This window comes from Conger conger, chromosome 2 (genome assembly GCF_963514075.1).
Source record: "Conger conger chromosome 2, fConCon1.1, whole genome shotgun sequence".
Lineage (NCBI taxonomy): Eukaryota > Metazoa > Chordata > Actinopteri > Anguilliformes > Congridae > Conger > Conger conger.
Genome location: NC_083761.1, coordinates 78,408,965 through 78,421,466, shown reverse-complemented (window position 1 = coordinate 78,421,466; position 12,502 = coordinate 78,408,965). Strand labels below are relative to the sequence as shown.

Here is a 12,502-nt window from a genome sequence, read left to right as displayed (position 1 = left end):
CGGTAAAGAGCAGACAAAGCAGAGCGGCAACTGAGAGAAACACAATCAAAGATCAGTCCTCACTGCAGACTCACCTGAACACACCTTACCTGTCCTCACTGCAGACTCACCTGAACACACCTTACCTGTCCTCACTGCAGACTCACCTGAACACACCTTACCTGTCCTCACTGCAGAGACTCACCTGAACACACCTTACCTGCCCTCACTGCAGACTCACCTGAACACACCTTACCTGTCCTCACTGCAGACTCACCTGAACACACCTTACCTGTCCTCACTGCAGAGACTCACCTGAACACACCTTACCTGCCCTCACTGCAGACTCACCTGAACACACCTTACCTGTCCTCACTGCAGACTCACCTGAACACACCTTACCTGCCCTCACTGCAGACTCACCTGAACACACCTTACCTGTCCTCACTGCAGAGACTCACCTGAACACACCTTACCTGTCCTCACTGCAGACTCACCTGAACACACCTTACCTGTCCTCACTGCAGACTCACCTGAACACACCTTACCTGTCCTCACTGCAGACTCACCTGAACACACCTTACCTGTCCTCACTGCAGACTCACCTGAACACACCTTACCTGTCCTCACTGCAGACTCACCTGAACACACCTTACCTGTCCTCACTGCAGAGACTCACCTGAACACACCTTACCTGTCCTCACTGCAGACTCACCTGAACACACCTTACCTGTCCTCACTGCAGACTTACCTGAAGACACCTTACCTGTCCTCACTGCAGAGACTCACCTGAACACACCTTACCTGTCCTCACTGCAGCCCCCATTAATTTAACGGAAGTAAGTTCAATTATACAGTTAATCACAAACGATTATGGGATATAATGTCCGGTGAACTAGCATTTTGGTGGTGTAAGTGCACCCCAGCGCACACGGGCCGTTCCTCTGCCGCGGCGAGAGGGCTGCGAGCACCAGCAGGGGGCGCCATCACGCTCCGGCCGTCCAGACCAAGCGGCCAAAACCAGCTTCGTTTCGTTTTCACAGCTCTTTTCCTGGCCAGGCTGAGAGCGCGGAGAGATGCTGATCGCTAGCGCCACTGCGGTTGGCTCCAGTGTAGGTCACTCAGACCCGCTTTCAATGCAAAGCCAATGGCACAATTGCGGTCAAAATACAAAGTCTTGTAGAAAATGTAGCTGCACTTATCTGTTGATTTTCTTGAGGTTACTGCGTTATTTAGGTCAACACAGCAGTACTTTGTGGACGAATCGGGGTCAGAGTACGTCACTCTCTCTCACACACTCAAGCTGACTCTGGCTTCAAATTGTACAACATGGCGGCACCGGTCAACATGACTTCCCGGGCTTCAACACGCTCTTCCCGAGCCTGTGGATAGTCAGCGGGTCCATGTTTCCCTACAGTCTACGGCTAAGGCGCTGTGAGTCATCACTGACTGACAGGTCACGGCCGATAACAAAGCAGCCGTGACAGAAACAGACTACTACGGCACGGTACTACAACCCCGTACTGAAACACGGTACTACAACATCGTACAGCAACACGGTACTACAACCCCGTACTGAAACACGGTGTTACAACATCGTACAGCAACACGGTACCACAACCCCGTACTGAAACACGGTACTACAACCCCGTACTGAAACACGGTACTACAACATCATACAGCAACACGGTACTACAACCCCGTACTGAAACACGGTATTACAACATCGTACAGCAACACGGTACTACAACCCCGTACTGAAACACGGTATTACAACATCGTACAGCAACACGGTACTACAACCCCGTACTGAAACACGGTACTACAACCCCGTACTGAAACACGGTATTACAACATCGTACAGCAACACGGTACTACAACCCCGTACTGAAACATGGTACTACAACATCGTACAGCAACACGGTACCACAACCCCATACTGAAACACGGTATTACAACATCGTACAGCAACACGGTACTACAACCCCATACTGAAACACGGTGTTACAACATCGTACAGCAACACGGTACCACAACCCCGTACTGAAACACGGTGTTACAACATCATACAGCAACACGGTACTACAACCCCGTACTGAAACACGGTATTACAACATCGTACAGCAACACGGTACTACGACAGGGTACTACAACCCCGTACTGAAACACGGTATTACAACATCGTACAGCAACACGGTACTACAACCCCGTACTGAAACATGGTACTACAACATCATACAGCAACACGGTACTATACCCCCGTACTGAAACATGGTACTACAACATCGTACAGCAACACGGTACCACAACCCCGTACTGAAACATGGTACTACAACATCGTACAGCAACACGGTACTACAACCCGTACTGAAACATGGTACTACAACATCATACAGCAACACGGTACTACAACCCCGTACTGAAACACGGTATTACAACATCGTACAGCAACACGGTACTACAACCCCGTACTGAAACACGGTATTACAACATCGTACAGCAACACGGTACTACAACCCCGTACTGAAACACGGTACTACAACCCCGTACTGAAACACGGTATTACAACATCGTACAGCAACACGGTACTACAACCCCGTACTGAAACACGGTACTACAACATCGTACAGCAACACGGTACTACAACCCCGTACTGAAACACGGTACTACAACATCATACAGCAACACGGTACTACAACCCCGTACTGAAACACGGTATTACAACATCGTACAGCAACACGGTACTACGGCAGAGTACTACAACATCGTACAGCAACACGGTGCTACAACCCCATACTGAAACACGGTGTTACAACATCGTACAGCAACACGGTACTACGACAGGGTACTACAACCCCGTACTGAAACACGGTATTACAACATCGTACAGCAACATGGTGCTACACCCCGTACTGAAACACGGTACTACAACATCGTACAGCAACACGGTGCTACAACCCCGTACTGAAACACGGTACTACAACATCGTACAGCAACACGGTACTACAACCCCGTACTGCAACACGGTTCTACAACACGGTACTACAACATGGCACTACAACCTCGTAGAGCAACATGACACTAAAACAAGGCACTACAACACCGTACTACAAATCACCACAGACCACAAATCCTGTGAAGACAGGATGATCACAGAGACACAGCTGTGGCTGAATACGCTGTAAGGGCGAGCAGAGGAGAAGCACACCCCTAAGGTTTCATCACGATCGTCTCCCGTGGAGAAGGGCTTTCCTGAGAACAGCACAGCCCGCCGTGCACCTGTACAAATTCAGGCAGAACATTTTCACCCTCTTCTACATGGCAAAACATTCCCCGCAGACAAATCTGCAAGATCATCTGACACCTAAACGCCGCTTTAACTTCCCCTGGGCCACTTTGTCCTCTACGCTAAACCACAAGTCCCAGTGAGACCAGTTCAGACCAGGAAGATATGGCCCAGTGCACAAACTGTCGCCCTTGCCGGGTGAGACTGAATTAAATCTCCCAGTAGGGCAAACACCTGTCACCCGTCTCCAAGCTAAGGCGGAGAGCGAGGCCACACCCACTCCCAAGCACAGCCAAAGAGATGGCAGCGGGCGGGGAGGTGATTGACAGCAGTGATACGTATACATTCAGCTCATTATGGAATAAGAGGCGGAGACTAAGCAGGTCAGCAGCCACACGTCAGTTAGCTATATTTTTTGCTCTTAGCAACACCCTGGGGGCAGACGGTCGTCTCAAAGGGGCAATCTCGCGTTGTAATCTCACACCTGCAGGCTTACTAATCAATCAGGAAAAAAAACTAATGCAAGAGAGCAGCCTCATACAGGGAAAATGAGGCGCTGGTGTGCTGCAGATTTGGCGTTGTGGTTAGTGCAATCGTCTCTCACGCAGGAGACCAGGGTTCAAGGCTCACCCGTTACTTTCTTTCCACCTCTTTGTTTCGCTCAAAGAAATTATACAATAAGAAATTCTACAGTCCCCTCAAAAAGTATTGGAACAGCAAGGTCAATTCCTTTGTTTTTGCAATACACTGAAGACAATTGGAGTTTGAGGTCAAAAGATGAACACGAGATGACAGATCCAAAATTTCAGCTTTTATATCCTGGTATTTTTATCTAGATTTGTCAAACAACGTGGAACATATCAGCTTTTGTATCTAAGTTTTAGGCGAGCAAAAGTATTGGAACATGTGACTGACAGGTGTTTCTTGTCGCCCAGATGTGTCCTGTTAGAACGACTGGTCAGTAAATAGTTTTGAGTGTCTACTCTTGGCTTTAGCCTTGGGCTTTGCCTGTGAAGGCTGCCTTTGAGTTAGAAAAGATAAACCAACATGAATACCAGAGAGCTGTCTTTGGGAGAAAAGCAAGCCATTTTGAAGCATAGAAAAGAGGATAAATTGCAGATAGCTTGTACAACAACTTGGAATGTCCTGAAAAAGGAAACCACTGCTGTACTGATGCCCTGCGATGGACTGGCGACCTGTCCAGGGTGTATTCCTGCCTTTCGCCCAATGTATGCTGGGATAGGCTCCAGCCCCCCTGCGACCCTGATCAGGATAAGCGGGTTCAGATAATGGATGGATGGATGCTGTACTGAGCAACAGACATCGAACACGCTGACCAAGGAAAACAACAGCAGTTGATGACAGAAACATTGTGAGAGCTGTGAAGAAAAACCACAAAACATTCAAGACTGAAGGGGAAAAAAAAACCCAGAAGCAAACAACTGGAAGAGGCTGCAGTACAAATAAAAAAAAAAGCATCACAAAAGAAGAATGCAACAGTTTGGTGATGTCAATGGGTCGCAGGCTTGATGCAGTTATTGCAAGCAAGAGATATGCAACCAAATATTAAGTGTTATTTACTTTCATTTACTTAAATACTCACTGCTCCAATACTTCTGCTCACTTACAACATTTGGGGGTCTGATACCAAAGGTGCTATGGGCAAAGTGGTTAAACACATCGAGGTGTAAATACCAGGAAATAAAAGTTTACCCGTGTCTCGTTCATCTCTTTATCTCAATCCCAAATGTATTCATCCATCCATCCATTATCTTAACCCACTTATCCTGAACAGGGTCGCAGGGGGGCTGGAGCCTATCCCAGCATACATTGGGCGAAAGGCAGAAATAAACCCTGGACAGGTCGCCAGTCCATCGCAGGGCACACACACCATTCACTCACACACTCATACCAACGGGCAATTTAGACTCTCCAATCAGCCTAACCTGCATGTCTTTGGACTGTGGGAGGAAACCGGAGTACCCGGAGGAAACCCACTCAGGCACAGGGAGAACATGCAAACTCCGCACAGAGAGGCCCCAGCCGACGGGGAATCGAACCCAGGACCTCCTTGCTGTGAGGCGGCAGTGCTACCCACTGCACCATCCATGCCGCCCCAAATGTATTCAGTGTATTGCAAAAACAAAGGAATTGGCCTGGCTGTTCCAGTACTTTTTGAAGGGACTGTGTTTGTCCAACTCAGTCCAGGGGGTGTGGGGAAAGGCAATCTAAACTGAAATGGGTTCGCTGGAGTTTGGAGCTGGGGTGTCAAACTCCAGTCCTGGAGGGCCGCAGAGTTTGCTGGTTTTTGGCGTTTCAGCATGACAGACACATTTCAAAGTCTTTCATTGGCTAAAGAGTCCACACACCTTGTTCTCAAGGCCTTAATTGGCTGCTGATTGGAAGGAAACCACAAAAACCAGCAGACACTGCGGCCCTCCAGGACCGGAGTGTGACGCCCCAGGTTTAGAGGGGGGGGAACGGAGTTTGCTTCAGAAGTATCATCAAGCAAAACACGGGCGCCAGAGAGGGCATCGACCCTCGAATCGAGACAATTCGAGACCAACAGGAGAAGCAGGACTGGTTTTAAGATCGTGGATCATCGGGTCATGGTCCTCCAGGTTTTCCACCCTCCCTTTACCTGGGAATCGTGGTGAGGACAGTCTGGCCAAATCAGTAGCACTCATTGTTCAGTTGATGAACGGCAAATGGTAAATGGTTGCCATTTATATAGCGCCTTTACCCAAAGCGCTGTACCAGGGGTCTCCAATCTTATCCTAAAAGGGCCGGTGTGGGTGCAGGTTTTTGTTTTAACCCAGCAGTAACACACCTGATTATACTAATGAACTAATCGTGGTCTTTAATCAAGACCTAGATGAGTAGAATCAGCTGTCTTAGTCCTGTGCTAAAACAACAACCTGCACACACAGGGGCCCTTTCTGGATAAGATTGGAGACCCCTGCGCTGTACAATCGATGCTTCTCATTCACCCATTCATATGCACACTCATGCAAGGCACCAACCAGCTCGTCAGGAGCATTTGGGGGTTAGGTGTCTTGCTCAGGGACACTTCGACACGCCCCAGGGCGGGAATCGAACCGACAACCCTCCCCCACTGCCAGACGACCGCTCTTACCAGCCTGAGCCAATGTCGTCCCCATGACGACCCAGGAGAAAAGAAAACCAGGGCTGGATTTGGACTTGAGATTTGGATCCCAGCGGTAGATGGATAGCTCCCATCAGAGAAAGGTGGGAAAATGACTGCCCCGCTCATGAATATGAGACAGACAGAAGACAGAGAAAAGTATGCATTGAAAATCCACCCACAACCAGCTGTTATGAGAGCACCCTGGTTATCTATTCCATTCAATTCAACAGAACTGTATTTACCCCACATGGGGCAATTAAGATGGGGATGCCTACAGGAATTCTGCACAAAAACACTAAACTTAAAAGACACACAAACCACCTGCTATTCGTGCCCCCCATCTTGGCCAAGTCTCTTTTGTGAAAGAGACTTTAATCTCAATGGGACTAAAAAATAAAATAATAATAACAATAAAAAATAAATAAATAAAAAATATTTTGAGGTACATTTTACAGTAATATTTTACAGCGTCTTTTTGCCCGTTTCTGCTAGCCCACCAAATTCAACAGACTAAATTATTCCATTGCTGTTCCACACCACAAGACAATCGCAAACAACTGCCGAATACCTCCGGGGGAAGGTGCCTTTATTCAAACGTGTCTGATGCACTTTTATTCCAGACGGACACGTTCTGCTCCTTTCCGGGGACGGAATCCATCGTGACGATGATGTGAGGATCTCTACGCGGGGCCAAGTCTAGCAACAACTCCCTGGAACTCACAGCCATTGAAAGCACAGAATGTGTAATTGGGTGGTACTTGGCATGACTGCATTACTGAGGAATGCCAGGCAGTGTCAGAGGGAGGGAATTCCACCACCTCCGTCGCCATGGTTACGACAAACGCCCTGAAGAACACCCAGCACACATTTTATGTGGCCCGCCCCTGTTCAGAAATATCGCACAAAAATAATACCCATCCGACAGGGAACACGGAATGTTCTGCCCCGGAGACATTACATCACTGGCATTTTGGCAGACGCTCTTATCCAACGCGACGCACAGTTGATTAGACTAAGCAGGAGACAATCCCCCCCTGGAGCAATGCAGGGTTAAGGGCCTCGCTCAAGGGCCCAACGGCTGTGCGGATCTTATTGTGGCTACACCGGGATTAGAACCACCGACCTTGTGTGTCCCGGTCATTTACCTTAACCACTACGCTACAGGCCAGAGACGCGTGACGAACGCTGTTAAAAGCTGTTGGGTTCGCTAACCTTCATTCCCACACTAAGCATCCGCCTCACAGCAGCGGGAGGAAGCGGGAAACGAACGCTCAACGGACGCCTTCAACCCGCCCCCCTCCTGCTAAACGACCGGGAAGCGGGAAACGAACACTCAACGGACGCCTTCAACCCGCTCCCCCTCCTGCTAAACGACCGGGAAGCGGGAAACGAACACTCAACGGACGCCTTCAACCCGCTCCCCCTCCTGCTAAACGACTGGGAAGCGGGAAACGAACACTCAACGGACGCCTTCAACCCGCTCCCCTCCTGCTAAACGACCGGAAAGCGTGCGTTGGAGAAAGGAGACACACACCAGGACAGAACAGGAGTTCAGCGGGACGCACACCGCTAAACGCCGTCCGCCCCGCACCACAGCAGAACTCTGGAAGGTCTGCACTGGTATCAGCCAAATGCTGTGCAATGTAATGTAATAACAACAGGGCTGTACACCGACATCGTTACTAAATCCGCTCCCAAGTTGAAAATCGTAGGAGCACGCATTAATGCATCCCGCTCTAAATTATTTTCCCCGGTTAGCACACATCAAGCGCTGCCGAGCCCTGCTCTAACGGGGCTCCCAAACGTGCCTCGGAGGAGCGAGGGCCCGCCCGCCCCGGGTACGGGCCCCCGGCGGGACGGTCACACTTCCGGAAGCTTCTTCACCTCAATCGGCCCCGGAGGGGGCTCGACCCCCACGCTGTTCGGTACGAACACACAGCTCACACGCACACACCCAGCACACTGCCTCCATCATCAGCAGCTCTGACACGCTAAACACAGAATGGAGTTATTTTCCTTGGAGACATCCCATCGCATCAGTATACAAGTTTGTTTTTTGTTTTTTCTGATTTTTTCCCTTTTTCCTCCCAATTTGGTAGCCAATTGTGCCCCTTCTACTAATTAGAGTTAGCGTTAGATACATCGCTCACACCCCGTTCCGCGGCGGCCCGAAGGAGAGCGACACGCCTTCTTCAAGCCGTCTCATCTCATGCTTGTGACTGTGATTCTGAGGTGTCCGAGGTGCTTTACTGTGCGGCGATCAGCTAACCCTGCCAAGTCCCTCCCTCTGGAGCAGCGAGCCAATTATGCCGCTCCACGTGAGCCGGCCAAACTTGGCTTTTGGCAGGACCGGGAATCGACCCCCGGTCCTCAGTGTGCAACTGCAGTGAACAGTATATGAGTTTTAGTTTTAGAGTCCTCCCCTACTCAGTCTCCTATAACACTAAAGACCCAGGGACAGCCAGAACCCCATCACCTGCTACCACCCAGTGAATAGAGAGGCTCAGAAATGAAACAGAACCCAGCCCTCTGAGAGAGACCAACCCACACTCACCCAGCTGTCAGAGAGACCAACCCTCACTCACCCAGTCCTCTGAGAGAGACCAGCACCCACCCAGCGGTCTGAGAGACCAACCCACAACTCACCCAGCCCTCTGAGAGAGACCAACCCACAACTCACCCAGCTGTCTGAGACCAACCCCACTCACCCTGCCCCTGAAAGAGACCATCCCCACTCACCCTGCCCTCTGAAAGAGACCCACGCGAAGCACCGCCTAAACGAGCCAGATCCTCCCCACTGGAGAACAAACAAGGCGTCCCATGTGCAAATACAGCAGGTGACTTCATTAAACATGCACAGCTATTCCTTACTAGTGCTATTAGGAGGAGCCCTAGGCTATTTGCACTGTGCAGAGGAAGGCCTGGACCATTTCTGATGCATCGGAACGGCGAGTGTGTTTGCATCAGGGCCACCAGCTGCATAGCCCTGCTCTCGGGGGTACCACACATAGGCAGGGGTCGGGGTTCTTATTCTCTCTCTCTCTCCTCTGGCTTAGACTAATACCGCAGCGGCGTAAACAAGGATGTACACCGGCCGCTGTAAAATTACACAGAAAAGAAGTACAGAGCAGCGTGAATGCGGGCAGCGGGCATCCCTCCAGCGCAACACCGGGCCACAACAGTGCTGCTAACCGGATTAAGAACGCTCCACACAGGCTGCAGGTCGAGCATTATCCCGGACTGAGGGGGTGGGGGGGAGGTAAAAAAGGAGGAAAAAAACCACAATTGTAAGCGTGCTGACTTTTACATTTCTTTAACTGAAACCACATATTTAGCAAGCTCATCAAGAGCTAGCAAAAGCGCTTTGAGGCGAGTCAGTGTGCCGCCATTTACTTAAGTTACCAGACGCCGTTACCAGGGCAGCTAAAACGTATAAATACCTGGGCATTGCCGTTCTTAATGGTAGTGCTGGATCTATTGGGGCTATACGTCTCTTGTGCGAGATATCTGAAACACATTTCGGCCCGGTACTGGAACTGTTTGGCTTGACTTCGAGGAAGTCGACATAGTCGATATTTCACTTAGATTGCATAATGATCCATTCACGTTTCGGTATGACTAATACAACTGATTCCACACAATTCCGAATCGATGTACAGAAGCGAGCAATGTAACGAAATGTAAGGCTTTTCCTGTTACAGCTTTCGTTTGAGTCATTAAAAAAGCATTCGGAAACTGCATGTGTGAAACATGCTGTAATCACAGAACGGAGAAAACAACACGACCGCATGTGTGTATTTACACCACGGAGAACACATTTCATTACTTACTCGCTACAGTATTTGTAGCCTTACGAGACATAAAGCCAAGGCGAAAAATGCTTGTAGTACCGTCATACCGAGTGCCCGAACAGCACGACTCCGTCAGGAGTGTGAAGACATTTCATCCATATAAATGCTAGCTGCCTAACTAACCCAACAATCATTGGACGGAGGTCTTGCGCTGCGCCAGTTAAGTTATGAGCATTGTAAACTTACGCCAAATGTGAAGCACTTCCCAGTTTGCTAACGCTATGTTTTACATAACGCTTGACAGGCACACGAGAAAACGTCAGCGCAAACCAATTCAGGGATGGAAGGATCGTGCTAGACAAAGTGTAAGGTTTCAGCTATCAAACTAAAATTGAAACGGCCAACTCTGACATCCAGCAAAGGCCAGTTCCAAATCGTAATGATCAATCGATCCCTTAATACAACGTGTAGCTTCTCTTTTAATGTTTCTTTCGGTGGCAGTGTTCATGTTTTAATGACAGTGACGCGAAAGAGAGCAGGCTTCAAACAGAGGGGTGAACCACTAACTAGCTGACGGCTAGCGTTAGTTTCATTGTTACTAAATGTGAAACTAGCAAGTTCGCCACAAATAAATCACCTGATCGTTACAATTAACTTACATGCTCGTGAGTGACAGCAGCTTGCAAACTAATTACTTGGTCTTGATATCCACAACTGTCAGTGTTTACTCACGTCAGCCGTTCAACTGGGTGAAATCATGCATCAATGATCATATTGATCAAAGCTCATATTGGAAAGTTAGCTAGCTTGCTATATTAGATTGAACTGCAAATATTGTCAAATATTTCTACAGGACGTAACGCCAGAAGAGCAAAGTGCTGTGAAACATTGGGATATTATGTGAAATTATGTTTTTATAACGCTGAGCTTGCTTGCTTGCTATGTTGCATCAACTTACTCAGCCACTCACATTGCATTCGCTATACACACACCCGGCTTTTAAATTATCACACATTCAAAGGATAAGTTCACTGGGTAAAGTTAGTCAGCTAGACCATTGAAAATTCTGAAATAAATCTTCTGTAGCCAGAAACTGAGCGGATTCGTCCACACCACATCGGTTGCCATCGAACATTTGCCAGTTGAACATGCATGACAGGTTGCAATGGAACTTGCCGGTGAGAGAGAACCGTGACAACCGAAAGTGACGCTACGGGGCCCCTTACCTGGACCATCTGAGGTGGACAGGGCAGGTGAATTCAGCTTCGGTCGTTTTGGGTTGGGAGGTCCGACATCCAGAATGTTTTCAGCCATTGTGAATGTAGTTATTTTCGATAAAATAACTTAAAAATATGGCAAATCCCACGTTGTCGGGGGAAAAAACAAATCTTAACCAAGCAACCCGTGAGCTTTCCTTTCCCTCACGGTTTTGGAGTAAATAATTAGCTGGTTTTGCCCAGCAGTAGGCGAGGAACAATTTTTTTCAAAAAAGTAGCAACAGCGCCCCGCTTCGCCACCGCCATTCAACCCATGATAATCCAACACCCAACACCCACATTATTATCATTAATAACTGCACCGACGAAAAATATTTCAGTTCGAAAAAATTAAAAGATAAAATAAATTAAAAAATAATCCCAAAAATGTTTATGTCCTTCGCCAACGAGTCGTTACATCTGCATCTTTAAATAACCATTTTTTTCTGACGTCAAATTAATTGCTGCAAAATCCATTTCTTCGCCCGATAAAATGCACCACTGAAAAAAATAAGATACTCGATATATTTCGCTCTTTTGCCGCTGTCTATACGCCGGTAGCTCGCTAAACAATACGGGCAGGAACGGAGATACGGAGGGAAGCAGCGCTTTCTGAAGGGGAAATCAGATATACTGGGGGGTTTTCTGACCGACGAAAACCGACCCAATTCCCCGTTTTTCGCAGTAATTTTCTTCAAAATCGCATAAGCGTTTAATTTCAGGCGGAATAAAGCCGTTTGGCCAAGGTTTGGATGTCCTGTCGCTAAATAAAAATAATGATCTACCGAAATCCAGATTCCGAGCCGCGACAAGATGGCGGCTGTTGATTCCTTCGATACAAAAAGTTTTTTTTTCTTTTTCCAGATAGACTGTGGAGGGGGAGGGGCTACGCAATCACGCCCTACGCAAACCTATGCTAATATTGCTCCGGCGTGCGTCACACGAAATGTAACGAAACTGCCTCTAGGGGCGGAAAATCCCGAAGACTTTCTGAAAAATTGTATGTAAAATATTTAAAGGTAAAATTATTATAATATTAACA

At 48.3% G+C, this 12,502-nt stretch overlaps 1 protein-coding gene across 1 annotated transcript in view; it reads right to left on the bottom strand.

Moving 5' to 3' along the window:
* Window positions 1-12,301, bottom strand: part of LOC133112726 (CREB-binding protein-like) — a 54,506-nt gene extending 42,205 nt beyond the window's left edge. The window contains exon 1 of the mRNA XM_061222909.1: window positions 11,431-12,301. Within this exon, the coding sequence (XP_061078893.1) occupies window positions 11,431-11,518 (88 nt within the window). The 5' untranslated portion in view covers window positions 11,519-12,301. The remainder of the gene's footprint in view (window positions 1-11,430) is intronic.
* Window positions 12,302-12,502: the final 201 nt, after the last annotated feature.